Source organism: Aethalodelphis obliquidens, unplaced genomic scaffold, assembly GCF_003676395.1.
Source record: "Aethalodelphis obliquidens isolate GAN/ISIS:26980383/991018 unplaced genomic scaffold, ASM367639v1 scaffold18, whole genome shotgun sequence".
In the NCBI taxonomy this organism is placed as follows: domain Eukaryota; kingdom Metazoa; phylum Chordata; class Mammalia; order Artiodactyla; family Delphinidae; genus Aethalodelphis; species Aethalodelphis obliquidens.
Genome location: NW_020837962.1, coordinates 5,021,157 through 5,045,385, shown reverse-complemented (window position 1 = coordinate 5,045,385; position 24,229 = coordinate 5,021,157). Strand labels below are relative to the sequence as shown.

The window sequence follows — 24,229 nt, the reverse complement described above, 5'->3', positions numbered from 1 at the left end:
GCCGAATAGTCATTTCCCCAAAAACAATATACCAGTGGCCAATAAGCTCATGAAATAATGCTCATCATCATTAGCCATAAGGGCAGTGCAAATTAAAATGACAGTGAAGTCATCACTCACACCAAGATGCAATACTAAAACAGACAGATGATAATGAGTATTGATGGATGAAGAGGTGCTAAAATTGGATCCCTCATACTTTCCTGGTGTGAATGTAAATTGGTCCAGACCCTTTGGAAAACAGTCTGTTTCTTAGAAGGTTAAATGTAGAGTTACTGTATGATCAGCAATTCCATCCTTGGGCATATACCCAAGAGAAATGAAAACCTGTTCACACAAAAATTTATACGTGAATGTTCATAGCATTATTTATAATAGCCAAATCTGGTTCTTTAGCAAGATGTGAATATTCAGAGTTATTCTTGAAAGTACAGTTTACCCTTGAACAACATGAGTTTGAACTATGCAGATCCACTTAGGTGGGTATTTTTCAATAGTAAATATTATATAGTACTACATGATCTGCAGTTGAATCTGCTGATGGAGAATTGTGGATATGAAAGCATCATAACCACATATATGAAAGGCCAACTGTAAGTTATATGTGGATTTTCAACTGCACGAAGAGTTGAACCCCAACCCCTATGTTCAAGGATCAAGTGTGTGTGTGTAAATATAATGTAAGAGTAAAGTAAAACCTGGGATATAAAGTTCTAAATTCAGTGAAAAGAAATCTCTTGACCTCAGTGGTTAATGAAATGTTAGCTGAAAAATGCTTTTAGGGAATGTTTAAATATACTAGGCTCCACAGAACTGTAAAGCATTTGTAGACCTTAAAAAATAGGACATTTTCTGGGCTTCCCTGGTGGCGCAGTGGTTGAGAGTCCGCCTGCCGATGCAGGGGACGTGGGTTCGTGCCCTGGTCCGGGAGGATCCCATGTGCCGCGGAGTGGCTGGGCCCATGAGCTATGGCCGCTGAGCCTGCACGTGCGGAGCCTGTGCTCCGCAACGGGAGAGGTCATGGCAGTGAGAAGCCCGCGTACCTCAAAAAAAAAAAAAGACATTTTCATACTAAAATGACATGGAGATAAACATAAATAATAAAATGTAAAACATAACAAGTTATAAAAATCAGAGGGCATAAAACCAAATGTAAACTAAAGCTTTAATGTGTTGTTTACAATAAATGTAATTGGATTAAATTCTCCTATTAAAAGACATTAGTTTAAAATATTTTCAATAGGTTTTATAAGAGACATCTAAAAAAAGTTGGTGGGGTGAACAACAATATATTCAGCATGAGTTACATCACCAGATAAAATAGAATAAAAGGGACAGATTAGATTATGTTTTTACAGTTTAAAATTAATAGGATGCTTTCAAACAATTACAGGCATACCTTGTTTCATTGCGCTTCTCTTTATTGTGCTTCGCAGATAGTGTGTTTTTTACAGATTGAAGGGTTGTGGCAACCCTGTGTTGAGCAAGTCTGTGGGCAGCATTTATCTAACAGCCTTTGCTCATTTGTGTCTCTGTCACATTTTGGTAATTCTTACAATATTTCAAAACTTTTCATTATTATATTGCTATGGTGATCTGTGATCAGTGGTCTTTGACGTTCCTATTGGAATTGTTTTGGCATTTTTTGGACAATAAATTATTTTCAAATTAAGGTATGTATATTGTTTTTTTAGTCTATTGTACACTACAGTACAGCATAAATAGCTTGTATATGCCCTGGGAAACCAAAAACTTCATGTGAGTCACTTTATTGCAGTATTTGCAGTGTCTGGAACCTAACCTGCAGTATCTCCTAGGTATGCCAGTATACATCTGAGGGAAAGCAAAATTACATCCCTTCCTATAACTATATCCTAAAATCTAGATGGATTGAGGATGTAAATTATAAATGACAAGTCTTTAAGACTTGAGAAAATGTAGATGACCTGTCGTTCTGACCTTGTGCTGCAGGACAGTACCACGATTCCAAAGACCTCTGTGAAATGTGGCTTATTTGCAGCAAAGGACTCAAGTCTAAATGTCAGGATGGTGATGCCAGTGATCCCCCAATTAGACTGAGTTGTTGCTTTTTATGCTCCCAGTAATAAATTTCACTCACCCTCACTACAACACGTAAACTATTTCTTCACCTTTTAGGCAGTTACTAGTACAGTTGACCCTTGGAATTATTCTCTTTTTTTAAAATTCTTTTATTTCTATAGCTCTTTTTTTTTTCAGACTTCATTTTTTTAGAGTAGTTTTAGACTCACAGCAAAATTAAGAAGAAGATACAGAGATTTCTCATATATCCCCTGACCCCCACATGCATAACCTCTCCCATTATGAATATCCCCCACCAGAGTGGTATATTTGTTATAATTGATCTTGATTCTGGTTAAATGGGTGTATTCAGTTTGTGAAAATTCTTTTAACTGAACACATGATATGTGCACTTTTCTGTAGGTACTTCAGTAAAATGTTTGGGAAAAAAAAAAACCCAAAATAAAAAAATTAAAAATTGATCAACCTTGCTAGAGAAAAGATTTGGTTTGTCTTTGGGGAATATTACAAATATTGTATTCATGAAAAGGCTGTCAAATATGTAGTCATATAGAGAAAATAGAGTTCTATTTTGTATCAGGCCCTTAATGAAAATGTGCTGTTTTTCTGGATTTCCTGATTTTTATGTATACATAAAATAAATATTTATTTAGCCTTCAAGTCTAACAAATCCTGGAACGGTTCCTGGTCAAATGATATAGTGAATGAAAAAAATACAGTAAATGAAAACTTCGAGTAAGAAAATAGATAAGGATAAATCAAATTATTCAGGTAGCTTTGACTGGGTTATTTGCACCTTAAAATGTCTTAGATTCTGTCTTCGAGTTTAATAAGTGCTCTATAGTTTGTTAGGTAACTGGTCTATCATGTATTATATAATTTTTTTTTTTTTGCTTGTATTATGCCTTTAAGTGCCTTGTAATTTGGCAGTTTTCCTTTCTTTTAAACCATTTACTTACTTATGGTTCAGATCAGGCTTGATGTGGGTACTGAGAAATAAATACTAAAGTATTTTTCCCTTCTATGTAGTAGATTTTTCTTAAATTAACAGAATCTAATTCAGAATTAAGGATGTATTGAAACCTAACTTGGCTTTCTTATTTGAACTAGCATCACGTTGTGTATTTTAGTGCTCATTTCATACTGATGATTGTTGAGAATTACTCGTGCAGTACCATTAATTTGGAAATTTGAACATTAGGAAAGCTTTAAAAAGGTACCACGGTATGTAGAAAATGGAACATTCCACACAAAACATTGTTTTTTGTTTTTATGAAGAAATGCAACTTAATCTTTAGATTATCTAAAGTATGGCCTACTTGGATTATTTAAATCAGAACTTAATGGTTATAGTAGTGAGGTGATATAACAAAAAGTGGCCAGATAAATTATCAGACTTAGTATCAAACAGAGGCTTACTGACAGTATAAATTTTGACTTTATATAGTTATAGAAAAAAATTAAAATTATCAATGATAGATGAAAATGGGTATATTTTTCAATAAAAATAATTATCTAAATCTGGAAAGATTAGTCTCGGCATTATTTTAATATTGTAAGTAAATGTTAACTTTTGTCTGCTAGAGATATTCATTTAAATATGGTATCTTAAATTCTAGGATATGAAAGATGGCAAGTCCAGATAGAAGTAAACGGAAGATTTTAAAAGCAAGAAAAACAATGCCTGCAAGTTGCCGGAAGCAAGCAGAGATCCTGAATAAGTCAAAGAATGTTGAAGCACTAAAAACAGCAGCAATTGGGAATAATGTGTCAAGTAGTAATCAGAATTCAAGTACTGATGTCATAAGTAGCAAATGTAGACATTCTGAAAATGATGCTTCCTCTTTGGACTCTATAAAAAATTCAGTATGTGCACCAAAAAGTAAAGTATTTTCTCAGAACTTAATAAAACCACTAGAAATTGTTGATTCGAAAACAAGATTAGAATACACTGAAGAACAAGTTGTGTACCCTTATGAAAAGCCAAGTAAAACAGTAGAATCTCCCAGGAAACTCTTCACACAAGACGCAAAAGATTCACAAAACACTTCTGAAAGCCATTTTGAATGTCAGGCAAGTGTAACACGATCCATTTTTGAACATGAAGAGGATTGTAATCTGAAATCCATTTGCTGTCCATCCAGTGTATTGAGTGGTGTAGTTCAGATGTCAAAGTCTACAATAACCAATACCTTGGATGATAAGAGAACTGACAAGATAGTTTCCTATTTAGAAACAAACTCCAATTCTGAGTTTCGTGATAAAAGACAAAATAACACTTTAACTTTAAATTCAGATATCCCTTTTGTGCCTGTTGATAAAATACCTAACTTGGTAAATTCAGTCATTTCTAGTAACTGTGCTGCTGACATTTTGAAAAGTGAAGAATCCTGTAGAACCTGTCATTCCAGCATTTTAAGTTGTGAAAGTACAGATGCAAAGTGGCTGTCCTCATTTGACACTGATAGTAATAACAGTAAGTGCATACTTATGTTTCTCTTGGAGAAGTTAAAATAGTTACTTTGCTTTGGGCAGTTTCATAATCTCAGAAACAGTAGAGTACACATAAACAGGAAAACAGTAAATGGTAATTATTTCAGAGTATCTTATTTCTGAACCGTTCTTGGCGGGGAGGGGGAATGGTATCCTCTATGTCCAAAGGGAAGTAAATTCTGGCAAAGAAGGAATCAATCACTTTCCTTTGAAAGTACAACAAAATCAAAAGGTTGTTTATAGAAATTGCTTGGTTTATTTCATTTACACCTTTTTCTTTTTTTTGAAGTTTTATTAAATTAATAAGGAGGCTAGTTGAAAGGCAGAGTGGGTTTTTTAAATAGTTGAACCCATTTCTTTCCATAGAATTGGCCTGTATATCACATGCCAAGTGTAAGCGGATAGATAATAAGAATACATACAGGTTTGTGTGTAGAGTGAGAAACACATCAAATAATTAACCAATGAAGTTCTAGGGTTATAAAGTTATTAAAATAGCACAAGTAAATTTCATTAAAAGGGTGTTTTTGTAGGTTAATGAAATATAAGAAAAACTTGATTTACTAGGATAAATTGTATTTGTTTTCTTGTGTATGCTACAGAGTGATCATTTAACAAGGTGAATTTTAAATTGCTTAAAAATAATAGTAGGATCACCTATTAAAAATATGTAGGACTGCCTAAGTAACTCTAAAAATAATGTAAGACCACCAAGTAAATAACTGTAAACAGAAGATCAAATGCTGTAATTTATTGTTTTTGTTAGTATTAAGTGTATATTAAATACTCTGGAAGGAAAGTATATCTGAGACCAGGACTAAAATACTCTTTTTTTTTTAAGAATTAGTTTGTCAGAATTTTTTATACATTTTCTAAAAAATGCTGCTGTGTTCACATTTTAGTTTTTTAATTTGCTTAGGGGTCCCTAAATTAGAGAATTCCCCTGTTTCCTTCGTTAGAAGGAGTATTTTTCTGTCTCATCTTTCCGTCTCCCCAAGGCCATAATCAAAAGAAGAGGACGTTTTCAGAACACAAAGAAAATGTTAAGCGTGTGAAAACTTCAGAGCAAGTTAATGAAAATATTTCTCTAGCTCTGGGAAAGCAAACAGCATTGCTGGAACAGGTAAAATATTGGGCTTAAATATTTGCTTCAGAAACTTTTACTTTTGATTAGTAAAAAATGGTAAAAGTTAATTGATCTAAACAATGAGTACAGATAACTTTCATGATGCAGGGCAGGTATATGAAAACTGAATTATTAGCAGGTGGAGATATTAGGGAAAAATAATTGTTTACATCACCAAAACATCTCTAGATCCTTCAAAATGATCCTATGCAGAGTAACCTACAGAATCACATGAAGGTAGAGTGCTGTGGTAGAAAAAGAATGGGCTTTTTAGTCAATATTATGCTCAAATCTCTTCAAGTCAGACACTACATGACCTTGAGCTTTGTGAACAATTCTGTCTCTTTTGTACTGGTCATGGCGTTCTTGATCTGCAGCTATAGCTGTTTATTATCACAATTGACCACTACTTCATAGACCCAGGCAACCCAGACGTTCATTACAAAGTCCTGCTACATTCAGGTTTACTTGCCCTAATTTCCAAGAAATTAGGGAAAGGTTTACTTACCCTAATTTACACAGATATGGTGCATTATCTGACGTTTTGCTTTTATAGCATCCTTAAGTGTACTTTTCCTTTTCTTTTTGCCCCATTTCATCTCATTGTACTACAGTTTCCATTAATGTCTGATCAACTCTGACTTTAAGTGTAATGAGCTTCAATTTTAGTAGGTCCTGTATCAGGACTTGTTTTGATGATCATGTTTTGCTATTTTATTACCACTGAAATGCCACAACTAAAAGTCATTATGTGATAGATTGTCGTCAGCTATAGTGGACCAAAAAATGTCCCAATCCAAACTATCCTGCTGTTTCAGAAACAAAAACACTGTTTCTAAAACAGGCCATTACAATTACATAGTTACATGTTATATCAACATATATTCACATAATAAATGGAAACCATTGAAAGACTCATGCAGAATCAGCTTAAAAGGTGAGTCAATACTTACCCTTTCTACTTCTTATTTTCTTCTGCAAGACCAAAGGAGACATTAATAAAAAATATGTAAATATTCTATTGTTTGCAGGGATGGGGTAGTGGAATTATGTTAAACATGGATCTAGCTTAAGAAGTTGGGCATTGCAGCTGTGTTACTCCCAGTGATTAGTAGCTGATTTCAGAAATAAGTTCTGATACGGACATATAAATACAAAATTTAATCTTTGAACATTTTAATTTCACTGGCACAGAAAAATCAGGGTTTTCATTCACTACTATTATCTATCTCACAAAATACTTGGTCCAAGTTAACACAGAATATGGTCCTTGCCAGTGAGGTTGAAGGAATGCAGTTTATTTGTTATCCTCCCCCACCACTACCACCAGAAGTTTCTTACATTGTCGGGTGACAGCGTGGGATTTAGCTAATTCCTATCTTTTATCTATCTCTCAGTAACTAGCTCTCCCTCACTTGATATTTTAATTCCTGTCTGAACAGTTAACTCTCTAAACCACATCTGTTTGTTTTTCTTGTTTGAATCCCAGCGGAATAGGGCCTCCCATTCTGATATTGTTCTTCCCTACTGAGAGAGTCCCAGAGCAGTTAACTCTTATCTTTTGAGGTTTCAGAAGGATCTTGGCCTGGTTGATTCCAATTAAATTACTGAAGTAGAGGGGTTTTTCTTCCGAAGTCCAAGTTGTTAACCCTACCCACCATTGCAGAAAGTTGAGGCAGATAGGGGAGATATATATATATATATATATATATATATATATATATTTATATATATATATATATACACACACACACACACACACACACACACATACACACATAATTTCCAGTTTTTCTCCAATCTTTAGGCCACTTTGCCTACCATCTGCAAATTGTAGCTAGGACTTCATCTGATTCCATAATTTTTGACACATTACCATCTGCAGAAGATATTTATGAGGTATTTGGTGGAGGTTATTGTGTCTTCCTTCTGTATGAAGACCATAACCACTAAATGAGAACAAGTGTGTATTCTACACTAGAGGACGCATGCCTTGGAGGGCAGTTAATCCAAAGTAACCAAGTTTTAAGAGTCTGCCTCCATCTGAATCACCAGGAGTACTTGTTTAAATTGTGGTGTCTTCAGCTCACTACTAATTGTTTTAAGCTTCTCTTTTCTCAGACTTACCCGATAAGAATCATTAGTGGTGCCAGGCCTCTTTTCAGGAAATTGGTGAATCAGGGTAGGTCCTAGGAATTTGTGAATTTAACAAGTATTCCATATGATTCTTCCTTACCAGGGAAGTTTGACGAACACTGTATGGCTTTTGCTTCTTAGCAAAACAGTATTTCCGTATTCAAAACAGTTAAATTTGTATTCCAAGATTCATCAGGGTATGAACTTCACGTATTGACTTCAGCCAGTGAACTGGCAAGCATGCAATAATCCATAAAAACCACACATGGGGACAGGTAATGGCTGTCAGTAAAAATAGTATGATTTTCTGAGCACTTATTCACATAATACATATGTTTTGAGCTGTTATTAATCAGATATTTAAAAGTTGTGAGAGTACAAATGACAATCATGTCTAATAATGTTGAGAAACCACTGTAGAAATGTTAATGAAGCATTACAGAAGAAATCGAGTAGATGATAATGTTGAAGATCAAGAACAATAGGGAATGAAAAGGAAAAACCTTGGGAATAATCAAATAAAATTACTGAATATGACTAATCATCTGGGTGACATCAGTATAAAGGAGTTTAACATAGAAACTATGTGCTACAGTTTTGAGCACCAAGAAACAAGATGATATGGGAAGATATAAATATTACTAATAAATACCTTAAATATATCATGACAGAATTTGTTATTAAGAGAGACTACCTACTCTGTTGTGAAAGTTGCTAAAAGGGGCATATACATTGAGCAAACACCTGCAGTGGATATTTCTGAATGTATGGCTCAGCAAAGCCATTAATATCAGTAGGCACTGAGATTAATTATGCTACCTGAAAATAGGCCAATCTATTTTCTGAAAACTAGCCAGATAATGAAATTCATTAATGTTTCATGTGCTAACTACTATAGTCTGATAGAATAGCATGCATTATGCCAGATAGCATTAGTCACATAATTGCTTTTTTCACTTTAACAATAAGTCATCCCCTCCCCCTGCAAAAAAAAACTAAAGGAGATTATCTTGTATATTTCTTTCTTTCATTTCAATTCAGTGTTTTCCATTTTATGGAGCTCTTATGCATATTATCTTTTTGTTCTTATGAAAATCCTATGAGCATCACTTGTTCAACATTGTATGACATCTACCCATTTGTGGACCAGGCAAATGAAGCTCAGAGATGTTGTGACTTCCCGAACGTCATATAGCTTGTTAATGGTGGGGTCAAGGCTCAAATTTTCATAATTTCCTTTCTGTCTACTACAGATCAACCAGCCATTTTCACTGGGCTCTGGTTTTCAGATAAGTGGAGTCCCTTTTCATAGAATACTAGGTTTCAGCTATGGTCATTAAAAAGTATAAATGGGATATATATAGACTTTTACTATTCCTTTAATTTGTATTATGGAATTCAACCAAAACTGTAGGAAACTAAAATTAGCACTAGGAGAATAAATTTAATTTCTAACTTACCCATATATTTAAATATTAGATGTGTTCTGCTGAATTTGCTATTTAACTTTTATAAACCATATTGACATAGTAATATAAATACATAAATAAAGTGCCTGTTATTAGTTACAGTAAATCCAGAAAAGAGCAAAGCTGTTTTTAAGAAGTAGAAAATAAAATTGCTTTTAAATTTGAAACGTGGAGTGTTTTGGTTTTTATTTTAACATTCTAGGTCGGACATTTGATTCGACAGGAGATCTGTAGTATAAATTACAAACTATTTGATAACAAACTGAAAGAATTGACTGAACGCATTGGGAAGACACAGTGCAGGAGTAAACATGAAGCAATAGCTGATGAACTCTTTGTAAGTTTCTAATTTCATTTTATTTCATTTGAGTCCTTTTAAAAAGTAGAATTTAATGATATTTTACATATTAGGAAAGGAAAACAGTAAAGGTGGACCCAAATCTGATCCCTGGCCACAACCCTGATGTGCTATACCATTGGTAATATAAGTTATTATATCTCAGCTGTATTGGCCCTTGAGAAATACTTGTAGAACCATCAGCCATTCTGTGTCAGTTCAAAATATATTCTATATTAGAGCTTGTATAACCTGTTTCAAACTTTCTTTAGGTTTTTTGTTTTGTTTTACTCTTCTAGGGTTACTTGCTAATTGGTGTTTCTACCAACATTAATTTTATTGTGGACCAATTAGAAGTTTGATTTTTTTAATCTTCTATTCTTGAACATCTTATAGTAGATCAAACCTGATTTAAATGTTTGGCTTACATAAGAATTTCTCATTTATTTGGTGGATGCCTAAGTCTCACAAAATTACATTGGCAAATATTTTTCTCTCCACCTCTATATGATATATTATTTGGTACTCTGGTTTTGTATTTATTTGTTTTTCTCTTCTAGACAAAAATAAAAAAACTTCAAAGACGTATTAGAACAGTAATGTTATCTCGAAGGAATTGTGTGGAACCAAACGTGGTATCCAGCAATACAGCTTGTAAGGTTGGTATAAACGTATAGGAGTTTTAATAACTTACTTGCCCCACATTATAAGTAGTTGGATTGTAAGAGCAGAATATACTTCCAACGAAGACATAGGTTTAAAAGACAATAAATTTATACTTAGAATGTTCCTCTGACTCTATCTCTGGAGAAGATACCCTCAGATAGCCAAAAGTAAATGCCACCTGTATTTATTTCATAAAGTGAGTAGAGAGGTGATTTGTGATTGCCTGTACTGCCTCCCTCCCCGCCGTTTTATCATGATGAAAAATTTCAAACATAGAAAAGCTGAGAGAATTTTACAGTGAACGCTTGTATAATCAACGTCTAACTTCTACCTTTACTCTTTTAATAAATTTATTTTTGTCATGTATCTGCCAGCCTACTCATCCCCTAAGCCATGTTCATATTTGGTACATTCATAAGTACTAACGTATTTTGTATCAAAATACACTTTGCAGTGTACACTTCCAAAATATTTCAGCATGGGTATCATTAAGTAGAGTTTAGTATCTGTTTATATTTTTTATATAAAATTTAAAATAGGGCTTCCCTGGTGGCGTGGTGGTTGAGAGTCCGCCTGCCGATGCAGGGGATGCGGGTTCGTGCTCCGGTCTGGGAGGATCCCACATGCCACGGAGAGGCTGGGCCCGTGGGCCATGGCCGCTGGGCCTGCGCGTCCGGAGCCTGTGCTCTGCGGGACAGGCCACAACAGTGAGAGGCCCGCGTAACGCAAAAAAAAAAAAAAAAAAAATTTTAAAATAATCATAAGTATACATTCACTGAATTTTTTCTTATGTCTTTATTCCCTGTAGTATCATATTTGCGCTAGCCTCAATAAATCAATTGGGAAGCATTTCCTTCCCTGTTTTCTGAAAGTTTGTGCAAGATTTTTATCACTTCCTTAAATGTTTGATAGAATCCACCTCTGAAATCTGGGTAAGGACCTTTCTTTGTAGGAAGACATTTTCCTGAAAATGTAATTCTTTCATAGGTATAAAGTAATTCAGATTTTCCTATTTCATTTTGTGTATTAGTTTTGTAAGTTATCTTAGCAAGGAATTTGTCCATTTCATCTAAGTTGATGATTTTGTTGGCATAAAGTTATTGATAAAATTCCCTTGTCCTTTTAACCTTTGTAGATCTGTAGTGATATACTCTATTTCATTTCTGATACTAGTATAATCTGTATTTCCTTTTATTCTTTCTTTCTTTCTTTTTTACATCTTTATTGGAGTATAATTGCTTTACAATGGTGTGTTAGTTTCTGCTTTATAACAAAGTGAATCAGTTATACATATACATATGTTCCCATATCTATTCCCTTTTGCGTCTTCCTCCCTCCCACCCTCCCTATCCCACCCCTCCAGGTGGTCACAAAGCACCAAGCTGATCTCCCTGTGCTATGCGGCTGCTTCCCACTAGCTATCTACCTTACGTTTGATAGTGTATATATGTCCATGCCTCTCTCATGCTTTGTCACAGCTTACCCTTCCCCCTCCCCATATCCTCAAGTTCATTCTCTAGTAGGTCTGTGTCTTTATTCCTGTCTTACCCCTAGGTTCTTCATGACATTTTTTTTTTCGTAAATTCCATATATATGTGTTAGCATACGGTATTTGTCTTTCTCTTTCTGACTTACTTCACTCTGTATGACAGACTCTAGGTCTATCCACCTCATTACAAATAGCTCAATTTCGTTTCTTTTTATGGCTAATATTCCATTGTATATATGTGCCACATCTTCTTTATCCATTCATCCGATGATGGACACTTAGGTTATTTCCATCTCCGGGCTATTGTAAATAGAGCTGCAATGAACATTTTGGTACATGACTCTTTTTGAATTATGGTTTTCTCAGGGTATATGCCCAGTAGTGGGATTGCTGGGTCATATGGTAGTTCTATTTGTAGTTTTTTAAGGAACCTCCATACTGTTCTCCACAGTGGCTGTACCAATTTACATTCCCACCAGCAGTGCAAGAGTGTTCCCTTTTCTCCACACCCTCTCCAGCATTTATTGTTTCTAGATTTTTTGATGATGGCCATTCTGACTGGTGTGAGATGATATCTCATTGTAGTTTTGATTTGCATTTCTCTAATGATTAATGATGTTGAGCATGCTTTCATCTCTTTGTTGGCAGTCTGTATATCTTCTTTGGAGAAATGTCTATTTAGGTCTTCTACCCATTTTTGGATTGGGTTGTTTGTTTTTTTGTTATTGAGCTGCATGAGCTGCTTATAAATTTTGGAGATTAATCCTTTGTCAATTGCTTCATTTGCAAATATTTTCTCCCATTCTGAGGGTTGCCTTTTGGTCTTGTTTATGGTTTCCTTTGCTGTGCAAAAGCTTTGAAGTTTCATTAGGTCCCATTTATTTATTTTTGTTTTTATTTCCATTTCTCTGGGAGGTGGGTCAGAAAGGATCTTGCTGTGATTTATGTCATAGAGTGTTCTGCCTATGTTTTCCTCTAAGAGTTTGATACTTTCTGGCCTTACATTTAGGTCTTTAATCCATTTTGAGCTTATTTTTGTGTATGGTGTTAGGGAGTGATCTAATCTCATACTTTTACATGTACCTGTCCAGTTTTCCCAGCACCACTTATGGAAGAGGCTGTCCTTTCTCTGCTGTACATTCCTGCCTCCTTTATCAAAGATAAGGTGACCATATGTGCGTGGGTTTATCTCTGGGCTTTCTATCCTGTTCCATTGATCTATCTTTCTGTTTTTGTGCCAGTACCATACTGTCTTGATTACTGTAGCTTTGTAGTATAGTCTGAAGTCAGGGAGCCTGATTCTGCCAGCACCGTTTTTCGTTCTCAAGATTGCTTTGGCTATTCGGGGTCTTTTGTGTTTCCATACAAATTGTGAAATTTTTTGTTCTAGTTCTATGAAAAATGCCAGTGATAGTTTGATAGGGATTACATTGAATCTGTAGATTGCTTTGGGTAGTAGAGTCATTTTCACAATGTTGATTCTTCTAATCCAAGAACATGGTATATCTCTCCATCTATTTGTATCATCTTTAATTTCTTTCATCAGTGTCTTATAATTTTCTGCATACAGGTCTTTTGTCTCCTTAGGTAGGTTTATTCCTAGATATTTTATTCTTTTTGTTGCAGTGGTAAATGGGAGTGTTTTCTTGATTTCACTTTCAGATTTCTCATCATTAGTGTATAGGAATGCCAGAGATTTCTGTGTATTAATTTTGTATCCTGCTACTTTACCAGATTCATTGATTAGCTCTAGTAGTTTTCTGGTAGCATCTTTAGGATTTTCTATGTATAGTATCATGTCATCTGCAAACAGTTACAGCTTCACTTCTTCTTTTCCGATTTGGATTCCTTTTATTTCCTTTTCTTCTCTGATTGCTGTGGCTAAAACTTCCAAAACTACGTTGAATAAGATTGGTGAGAGTGGGCAACCTTGTCTTGTTCCTGATCTTAGTGGAAATGCTTTCAGTTTTTCACCATTGAGGACGATGTTGGCTGTGGGTTTGTCATATATGGCCTTTATTAAGTTGAGGAAAGTTCCCTCTATGCCTACTTGCTGCAGGGTTTTTATCATAAATCGGTGTTGAATTTTGTTGAACGCTTTCTCTGCATCTATTGAGATGATCATATAGTTTTACTCCTTCATTTTGTTAATATGGTTTATCACATTGATTGATTTGCGTATATTGAAGAATCCTTGCATTCCTGGAGTAAACCCCACTTGATCATGGTGTATTATCCTTTTAATGTGCTGTTGGATTCTGTTTGCTAGTATTTTGTTGAGGATTTTTGCATCTATGTTCATCAGTGGTATTGGCCTGTAGTTTTCTTTCTTTGTGACATCCTTGTCTGGTTTTGGTATCAAGGTGATGGTGGCCTCATAGAATGAGTTTGGGAGTGTTCCTCCCTCTGCTATATTTTGGAAGAGTTTGAGAAGGATAGGTGTTAGCTCTTCTCTAAATGTTTGATAGAATTCGCCTGTGAAGCCATCTGGTCCTGGGCTTTGTTTGTTGGAAGATTTTTAATCACAGTTTCAATTTCAGTGCTTGTGATTGGTCTGTTCATATTTTCTATTTCTTCCTGATTCAGTCTTGGCAGGTTGTGCATTACTAGGTATTTGTCCATTTCTTCCAGGTTGTCCCTTTTATTGGCATAAAGTTGCTTGTAGTAATCTTTCATGGTCTTTTTTATTTCTGCAGTGTCAGTTGTTACTTCTCCTTTTTCATTTCTAATTCTATTGATTTGAGTCTTCTCCATCTTTTTCTTGATGAGTCTGGCTAATGGTTTATCAATTTTGTTTATCTTCTCAAAGAACCAACTTTTAGTTTTATTGATCTTTGCTATCGTTTCCTTCATTTCTTTTTCATTTATTTCTGATCTGATTTTAATGATTTCTTTCATTCTACTAACTTTGGGGTTTTTTTGTTCTTCTTTCTCTAATTGCTTTAGGTGCAAGGTTAGGTTGTTTATTCGAGATGTTTCCTGTTTCTTAAGGTAGGATTGTATTGCTATAATCTTCCCTCTTAGAACTGCTCTTGCTGCATCCCATAGATTTTGGGTCGTCGTGTCTCCATTGTCATTTGTTTCTAGGTAATTTTTTATTTCCTCTTTGATTTCTTCAGTGATCACTTCGTTATTAAGTAGTGTATTGTTTAGCCTCCATGTGTTTGTATTTTTTACAGATCTTTTCCTGTAATTGATATCTAGTCTCATAGCATTGTGGTGGGAAAAGATACTTGAAACACTTTCAATTTTCTTAAATTTACCAAGGCTTGACTTGTGACCCAAGATATGATCTATCCTGGAGATTGTTCCATGAGCACTTGAGAAAAATGTGTATTCTATTGTTTTTGGATGGAATGTCCTATAAATATTAATTAAGTCCATCTTGTTTAATGTATCATTTAAAGCTTGTGTTTCCTTATTTATTTTCATTTTGGATGATCTGTCCATTGGTGAAAGTGGGGTGTTAAAATCCCCTACTATGAATGTGTTACTGTCAATTTCCCCTTTTATGGCTGTTAGTATTTGCCTTATGTATTGAGGTGCTCCTATGTTGGGTGCATAAATATTTACAATTGTTATATCTTCTTCTTGGATCAATCCCTTGATCATTATGTAGTGTCCTTCTTTGTCTCTTCTAATAGTCTTTATTTTAAAGTCTATTTGGTCTGATATGAGAATTGCTACTCCAGCTTTCTTTTGGTCTCCATTTGCATGAAATATCTTTTTCCATCCCCTTACTTTCAGTCTGTATGTGTCTCTAGGTCTGAAGTGGGTCTCTTGTAGACAGTAAATATATGGGTCTTGTTTTTGTATCCATTCAGCCAATCTCTGTCTTTTGGTGGGAGCATTTAGTCCATTTACATTTAAGGTAATTATCGATATGTATGTTCCTATTCCCATTTTCTTAATTGTTTTGGGTTCGTTATTGTAGGTCTTTTCCTTCTCTCATGTTTCTTGCCCAGAGAAGTTCCTTTAGAAGTTGTAAAGCTGGTTTGGTGGTGCTGAACTCTCTCAGCTTTTCCTTGTCTGTAAAGGTTTTAATTTCTCCATCAAATCTGAATGAGATCCTTGCTGGGTAGAGTAATCTTGGTTGCAGGTTTCTCTCCTTCATCACTTTAAATATGTCCTGCCAGTCCCTTCTGGCTTGCAGAGTTTCTGCTGAAAGATCAGCTGTTAACCTTATGGGGATTCCCTTGTGTGTTATTTGTTGTTTTTCCCTGGCTGCTTTTAATATGTTTTCTTTGTATTTAATTTTTGACAGTTTGATAAATATGTGTCTTGGCGTATTTCTCCTTGGATTTATCCTGTATGGGACTCTCTGTGCTTCCCGGACTTGATTAACTATTTCCTTTCCCATATTAGGGAAGTTTTCAACTATAATCTCTTCAAATATTTTCTCAGTCCCTTTCTTTTTCTCTTCTTCTTCTGGAACCCCTATAATTCGAATGTTGGTGTGTTTAATGTTGTCCCAGAGGTCTCTGAGACTGTCCTCAGTTCTTTTCATTCTTTTTTCTTTATTCTGCTCTGCAGTAGTTATTTCCACTGTTTTTATCTTCCAGGTCACTTATCCGTTCTTCTGCCTCAGTTATTCTGCTATTGATCCCATCTAGAGTATTTTTCATTTCATTTATTGTGTTGTTCATTGTTGCTTGTTTCATCTTTAGTTCTTCTAGGTCCTTTTTAAATGTTTCTTGCATTTTGTCCATTCTATTTCCATGATTGGGGATCATCTTTACTATCATTATTCTGAATTCTTTTTCTGGTAGACTGCCTATTTCCTCTTCATTTGTTAGGTCTGGTGGGTTTTTATCTTGCTCCTTCATCTTCTGTGTGTTTTTCTGTCTTCTCATTTTGCTTATCTTACTGTGTTTGGCGTCTCCGTTTTGCAAGCTGCAGGTTCGTAGTTCCCGTTGTTTTTGGTGTCTGTCCTCAGTGGCTAAGGTTGGTTCAGTGGGTTATGTCGGCTTCCTGGTGGAGGGGACTAGTGCCTGTGTTCTGGTGGATGAGGCTGGATCTTGTCTTTCTGTTGGGCAGGTCCATGTCTGGTGGTGTGTTTTGGGGTGTCTGTGGACTTATGATTTTAGGCAACCTCTCTGCTAATGGGTGGGGTTGTGTTCCTGTCTTGCTAGTTGTTTGGCATAGGATGTACAGCACTGTAGCTTGCTGGTCATTGAGTGAAGCTGGGTACTGGTGTTGAGATGGAGATCTCTGGGAGATTTTTGCCGTTTGATAGTATGTGGAGCTGGGAGGTCTCTTGTGGACCAGTGTCCTGAAGTTGGCTCTCCCACCTCAGAGGCACAGCACTGACTCCTGGCTGTAGCACCAAGAACCTTTCATCCACACGGCTCAGAATAAAAGGGAGAAAAAGTAGAAAGAAAGAATTAGTAGAAGTAGAAAGAAAGAAAGGAGGGAGGGAGGGAGGAAGGAAGGAAGGAAAAAAGGAAAGAAGATAAAGTAACATAAAGTAAGATAAAATATAATAAAGTTATTAAAATAAAAAATAATTATTAAGAGAAAAAAATTAAAAAAAAAAAGACGGATGGATAGAACCCTAGGACAAATGGTGGAAGCAAAGCTATACAGACAAAATCTCACACAGAGGCATACACATACACACTCACAAAAAGAGGAAAAGGGGAAAAAATCATAAATCTTGCTCTCAAAGTCCACCTCCTCAATTTGGGATGATTCGTTGTCTATTCATGTATTCCACAGATACAGGTACATCAAGTTGATTGTGGAGCTTTAATACGCTGCTTCTGAGGCTGCTGGGAGAGATTTCCCTTTCTGTTCTTTGTTTGCACATTTCCCGGGGCTCAGCTTTGGATTTGACCCCGCCTCTGCGTGTAGGTCGCTGGAGGGTGTCTGTTCTTCGCTGAGGCAGGACGGGGTTAAAGGAGCAGCTGATTCGGGGGCTCTGGCTCACTCAGGCTGCGGGGAGGGAGGGGTGTGGATGTGGGGCGGGCCTCTGGCGGCAGAGGCCGCCGTGACGTTGCACCAACCTGGGGTGCGCCGTGCTTTCTCCCGGGGAAGTTGTCCCTGGATCACGGGACCCTGGCAGTGGCGGGCTGCACAGGCTCCCCGGAAGGGGGGTGTGGATAGTAACCTGTGCTTGCACACAGGCTTCTTGGTGGCGGTAGCAGCGGCCTTAGCGTTTCATGCCCGTCTCTGGGGTCCGTGCTTTTAGCCGCTGTTCGTGCCAGTCTCTGGAGCTCCTTTAAACAGCGCTCTTGATCCCCTCTCCTCGTGTACCAGGAAACAAAGAGGGAAGAAAAAGTCTCTTGCCTCTTCGGCAGGTCCAGACTTTTCCCCGGACTCCCTCCCGGCTAGCCGTGGTGCACTAACCCCCTGCAGGCTGTGTTGACGCTGCCAACCCCAGCCCTCTCCCGGCGCTCCAACCAAATCCTGAGCCTCAACTCCCAGCCCCGCCCGCCCCGGCGGGTGAGCAGACAAGCCTCTCGGGCTGGTGAGTGCTGGTTGGCCCCAATCCTCTGTGTGGGAATCTCTCCGCTTTGCCCCCCGCACCCCTGTTGCTGTGCTCTCCTCCGCGGCTCCGAAGCTTTCCCCCTGCGCCACCCGTAGTCTCCGCCTGCGAAGGGGCTTCCTAGTGTGTGGAAACCTTTCCTCCTTCACAGCTCCCTCCCACTGGTGCAGGTCCAGTCCCTATCCTTTTTTCTCTGTTTATTCTTTTTTCTTTTGCCTTACCCAGGTACTTGGGGGGGGGGGGTTTCTTGCCTTTTGGGAGGTCTGAGGTCTGCCAGTGTTCAGTAGGTGTTCTGTAGGAGTTGTTCCACGTGTAGATGTATTTCTGGTGTATTTGGCTTCTGAATAACTAGGCTTTAAAATGCTTAGGATCTGGACTCAACCTCAGCCAGTTTCTGATTAAAACTGAAGTGGCTCCTTTTTTTCTTGATCAGTCTTACTTTGGATATAATTTGTTCTTCTTTTTCCAGCTTCTTAAGAGACAAAGAGCATTAATTTTTAACCTTTTCTACTAGAAAACATTTAAAGCTATAAATTTTCTTCTAAGCACTGTTATTTCTAAGCACCTTCTAAGCATCTTCTTAATGCTTATATTATGTACTTTTCAGTGTAGAGAGTATAATATAATCTGTATTTTATTGTATTTTTGTTTTCCATCAGTTGAAAATAATTTCCAGTTTCCCTTATGGTATTGTTCTTTGACCCATGGGTTATTTAGAAGGATATGTTTAATTTCCACACATTTCTAGGTATCTTATTTTTATAGATATCTAATTTCATTTTGGTTAGAGAACATACTGTGTAAAATTGCAACATTGAGAGTTACTGACACTTATTTTATAGCCCAAGATATGCTTTCCCTTGTTGAATGTTTCATGTATACTTGAAAAGAATATTCGGTATAATATTCTATAAATGTCACTTCTATGCTAATTGTGTCAAGATGGTTGATAGTGGTGAATCATGGCCCTTAAAGGATGTCCACGACCTAATCCCTGGAACCTGTGAGTATGTTACTTAATGTGCTAAAAGAAGCTTATAGATGGGAAGATTATCCTGGTGGGCTCAATAAAATCACAAGGGTCCTTATAAAAAGGCGTCAAGAAGGTTAAAGACAAGATGGAAATGGGACAATGAAAGCAGAGGCTGGATGATTGCACTGAAGATGGAGGCAAGGGGTACAAGCCAAGGAATGCTGGCAGCTTCTAGAAGCTGGAAAAAAGGAAACAGATTTTTCCCCTGAAGCCTCCAGAAGGGATGCAGCCAGCTAACAACTTGATCTTAATGAAACTGATTTCAAACTTCTGGCCTTCAGAAGTGTGACGGAATAAATTTCTGTTGTTTTAAACCACCCAGTTTGTGGTAATTTGTTATCGCAGCCTCGGAAAACTAATATAGAATGTGGTACCAGGAAGTATGGCATGCTGTTGTAACCGATACCTAAAAATGTGGAAGTGGATTTGGAATGGTAGAGGCTGGAAGAATATTAAGGCGCATGATTTTTCAAAAGCCTGGATTGCCTTGATCAGACTCTTAGTATTATAGAAATATAGATGATAAAGTGTGCAAGTGAGGGCTCAGGAGGAAATGAGGAACATTGTAGAGAAACCCTGTATAGTCTAAGAGAATACCTAAATCTTCATAAACTGTTGGCAGAAATACGGATATTTAAAAGTACTGTTGGTGAGGACTCAAAAGAGGAACATGTTATTGGAAATTGGGGAGGGGATGGGGTTCTTGTTACATAGTGGCAGGAAGCTTAGCTGAAATGTTACCTACAGTGATATGGAAAGCAGAATTTGTAAATGATAAACTTGCGTGTTTATTAGGCTGATGAGATTTTTGAGCAAAATGTTGAAGGTTTGGCTTGGTTTCTTGCTTCTTACAGTAAAATGTGAGAGAGAAAAGATAAATTGAAGGAGAGACTTTAGCAAAAAGGAACCAGGATTTGATTGGGGAAATTCTTAGCCTATCCAAAACTCATCAACTAGAAGAGCAACTTGGAAAATTGATTTATTTCTGGTCTTCACTCTTATTAGAAGTATAACAAAAGTAAAAGTTTCCTTGTTGAAGTCTAATGTTTATTCCTAAAGTTTAGTATAATAGGAATAAAATGTTGTCTAAGCACTTAGGTATTTGTTTCTCCTTCTTTCCGTTCAAGCTAGGAAGTTGATTTGTGCTGTCATTATTTTTATTTCTTTTGAAGTATTTTTTAAAATTAATTGTGGCAGAGTAACTGCAATCATGGTCATCAGCCATTGATATACATATAATTTAATATATGTTTTACTGTGTGTATGCAAGAATATTTTGAGAACACTTTCCAAGTGGAATTTTAACCTATCATCAATTTTGTTGGAAGAGCACAATTGGTAACCCTCCCCTCAACTGCTTTTTCCTCACCCAACTAACAGGTTGCAAATTCAGAGACTATGAATTTGGATAAGAATCCAGAGTCAGTTAATAGTCCACAGGAAAGAAAAACTTCTGTGAACTCTGAACCTTCTAACCCTTCAGAAAAAGCAAGTGAAAAGATTAATTTGTCATGGGAACATAATGAGGCTGTTTCTGAAAGGTAGGCATTTCTATAAAAATGCATAAACTTATCTAAATATGTTTGTAAACACATATACTCAAGCATAAAATACCTTAAAGCTTCATATTTATATGAATGCTATTTTTGTCCATTATGAAGAAATTGGTTCTCAAAAGCTTTTATTGTTGTTTTAACTGTACTAAATAAACTTTTGAATTGGTTAGGTGATCAGGTTTTTCATTGTGATGCTTTCCATCTTTGGTATGGCAACTGGAGTGATCAACTGGATCACTCCAGTAGTTTCCACTTCTACACATGGAAGAATCAAGGCCCTGTGAAACAGTGGTTTTAAAGAATTACACAGAGGAGTAAGACTAGGAGAAAAGTGTCTAAAATTAGTTCCCTGAATGTGGAAAGTAGTATCATGATAACTTCAAACTATAGTGAATAGGTTAACTTATTTGTCTGATTGATCACAAAGCAGCTGAGACACCTAATCTCCAATCTAGTCTAATAGAAGATTTGGGGCTGATAGGGAAGAAATAGTTTAGTTTAACAAAGACCCTTGATTGGTGATCCTGGCCTGGATTGATGTTCAAGGATAGGGGGATGGGGACATTTTAATGAATTCTCTTGACTGGTGATTCTCAACAGTTTTGGAGCTTTATAATATTATTTATTGTTAACATTTCACTCCCTAAAATGTCCTATGGTTTTGCTTTTATATGTTAAATTATATGTCAGCTTTTAAAAAGAGGAAAATTTATAACTAAAAATAAGTGAATTAAATGATGGCCATTGTTTGGAGAACACCACTCTTTCCCCCAAATAACTATGCATACTCAAGGATGCTATAAAATGAAAGAGAAGCATTACAGATCGACACCATTTACAGGAGATTCTTGGTATTTGGGAATTCACATGCAGTTCTGGCTCTTCAGAAGAAACCCTAATATTCCATGTTATTGAGGCCTGCATTTTAGCTTTGAGCCAGGAAGCTGCTGTGAAGAAGGCACTTATTTAGTTGACAAAGGAAAGAGTCACATTTCAGTGAGTGTTTGTTGTTACCACTTACTTGATGCCTGTGCTGAAACTCATAAGGTGACAAAAAAGAAAAATGCTGTTGATGGAAGTGAAAGCGCCGTTAAAGTAACATTTTATAGACTGATATGTTAACTTTATCAGTGGCTTATACCCATGATATGAACAATTCACCTCATGCTCTATAATGAAGGAAGAATGTGCAATTTATGAAACTGTTTCAGCCCATGGTGAGTGTGAGAATAGGTGTAACAATTGTGTAACTTGACCCTGATGGGTAGGTTCAGTGGTGAATTTTATAAAACATTTAAGAAAGAAACAATACCATTTTTAAACAAACTATCCTAAAGAATAAAAAAAGAGGGAATATTTTTCATTTTATGAGACTAGATGCTAAAATTTGGTATAACTCTGATACTCTGATAATAAAATCAATTTAAAAATTTTACAGAAATGGAAAATTACAGTTTACTTTTACCCACAAAATAGATGCAGATATCCTAAACAGAAACTAGTAAACCAAATTCAACAGTCTATAAAAGTTGAGTTTTTTCCAGGAATGCTGCAACATTGGTTTAACAATAGCAAGTCAACTTACATAATGTGCCAGGAGAAGAGTCATCATCAGCTCAAAATAGATGTAGGATTTTATAAAATACATGTTTATGATTAAAAAAAAATTCTTGGCAAACTTGGGATAGGAGGTACCTTCCTTAATTTGATAAAGAGTATCTATAAAAACCCTAAAATCTGATAGTGAAATATTGGAAATATTCCCTTTGAGATAAAAATAGAAGGATGCCTGCTGTTACCACTTTAAGGTTATACTGGATATCTTAGCTAATGCAAAAATCAGAAAAACAAAAGAAAGAAAAATATAAAAGATTCAAAAAGAAGAAACAATAAATATTATTACTATTCCTAGATGATTGGGGGTATATATGTAGGAAATCCAAAGGAATTTACAGATAAATTATTAGGATTAATAAGAGTTTAGCAAGATTGCTAAACTCAAACATATAAGAAATCAATTGTATTCCTATAAGATATAAAAAATTCAGAAATGAAAATTTTTTAAACATATTATAGTATTAAATGTATCAAGTACCTAGAAATACAATTAACGAGGCATGTAATAACTAACTGAAGAAAATTTCGAAACTTTGAGATATTGAAGAAGAATTCATTGGAGAAACGTACTATGTTTATGGTTTGGACAATACAGTATTAAAAATGCTTTTACTTTTGTTCAAATTAATTTATAGAGGACAGTTTCAGTCAGTTTCCCAGTGTGTAATTTTATGGAACTTGACAAGCTGATTTCATTCGAAAATGTATATATAAATGCAATGGGTTAAGAGGCCAAGATACCCTTTAAGTAGAGAAACAGAATGGAAGGAGTTTGCCATCAGATGTCAGGACATTATGAAACTGCAGTAATTAGGATAATGTGATATTGGCAAGTGCTAGACAACAGAGCTGTGTAACAGAGAGTCTGGAAACCTATACCTATAATGTATTATGTGATTTGTGTTGGAGATTGTATGGCAGATCAATTGGGAAATGATTGACTTTAGTAAATTCATATTGCTGTTCATATTGTGAGAAATATAAAAGAAATTGGATCCCTGAGTCCAATCCCTGTACATCAATCTCAAGTGAATTAAGGAACTAAATATCTAAAGGAAAATTATGAAGCTTTTAGAAGGTAACATAAAATGTCTTCATGAACTTCGGATAAGGAAAGATATCTTCAGACACAAATACCCTTACCATAAAAGAAAAAAAAGATCAATTTTACCACATTAAAATTAGAAACTTCTTTTCTCAAAAGGCACTATAAAGATAGTGAGAAGACAGGCCATCAAGTGGGAGAAGATACTTGCAGCACATATAACCTATAGAGGACTAGTACCCAGAATATATATAAAGAACTTCAACAAATCAATGAGTAAAAGCCAGATAATGCAAAAGAAAAATGGGCAAAAGACTTGTACATCTACTTCACAAAAGAGGAATTCCAAATGGCAAATAAACATATGAAAAGGTGCTCATCTTCACTAGTAATCAGGGAAATGCAAATTAAAACCACAATGAGGTACCATTTCATATCAGGTAAGGAAAAGTAAAACATTTTAAAATCTGACAATACCAGGTATTGGTGAGGTTTTGAAATAAAAGGAATTGGTTTTAGTTAATATTTTGTTGGGTGAGTAAATTGGTATAGTATTTTAGAAAAAATTTGGCATTATCTAGAAATATTGAAGATCTGAATATCCTTTGACCTAGCGGTCCTATCCCTTGGTATATACCCTAGCTAGAGACATGTTCACATGTGCAATAGGACATATCTAGAGGAATGTTTATTAGCAGCATTTTCCATAATAGC

At 35.9% G+C, this 24,229-nt stretch overlaps 1 protein-coding gene across 8 annotated transcripts in view; it reads left to right on the top strand.

The window, feature by feature from the left end:
- Nucleotides 1-24,229, top strand: part of ATF7IP2 (activating transcription factor 7 interacting protein 2) — a 75,735-nt gene that overhangs the window by 8,948 nt on the left and 42,558 nt on the right. For 6 of the 8 annotated variants that reach the window (XR_003435089.1, XR_003435090.1, XM_027117426.1 and 3 more), the window contains 5 exons: nt 3,681-4,537; nt 5,553-5,677; nt 9,488-9,622; nt 10,183-10,281; nt 20,678-20,838. Coding sequence is in view for 6 of the 8 variants with exons in the window: in XM_027117426.1 (XP_026973227.1) it covers nt 3,691-4,537; nt 5,553-5,677; nt 9,488-9,622; nt 10,183-10,281; nt 20,678-20,838 (1,367 nt within the window). In the remaining 2 variants the exon portion in view is untranslated. Of the gene's footprint in view, nt 1-3,680; nt 4,538-5,552; nt 5,678-9,487; nt 9,623-10,182; nt 10,282-20,677; nt 20,839-23,674; nt 23,895-24,229 lie in introns of those variants that run through there. The other 2 variants (XM_027117427.1, XM_027117430.1) reach the window with 2 other exon arrangements.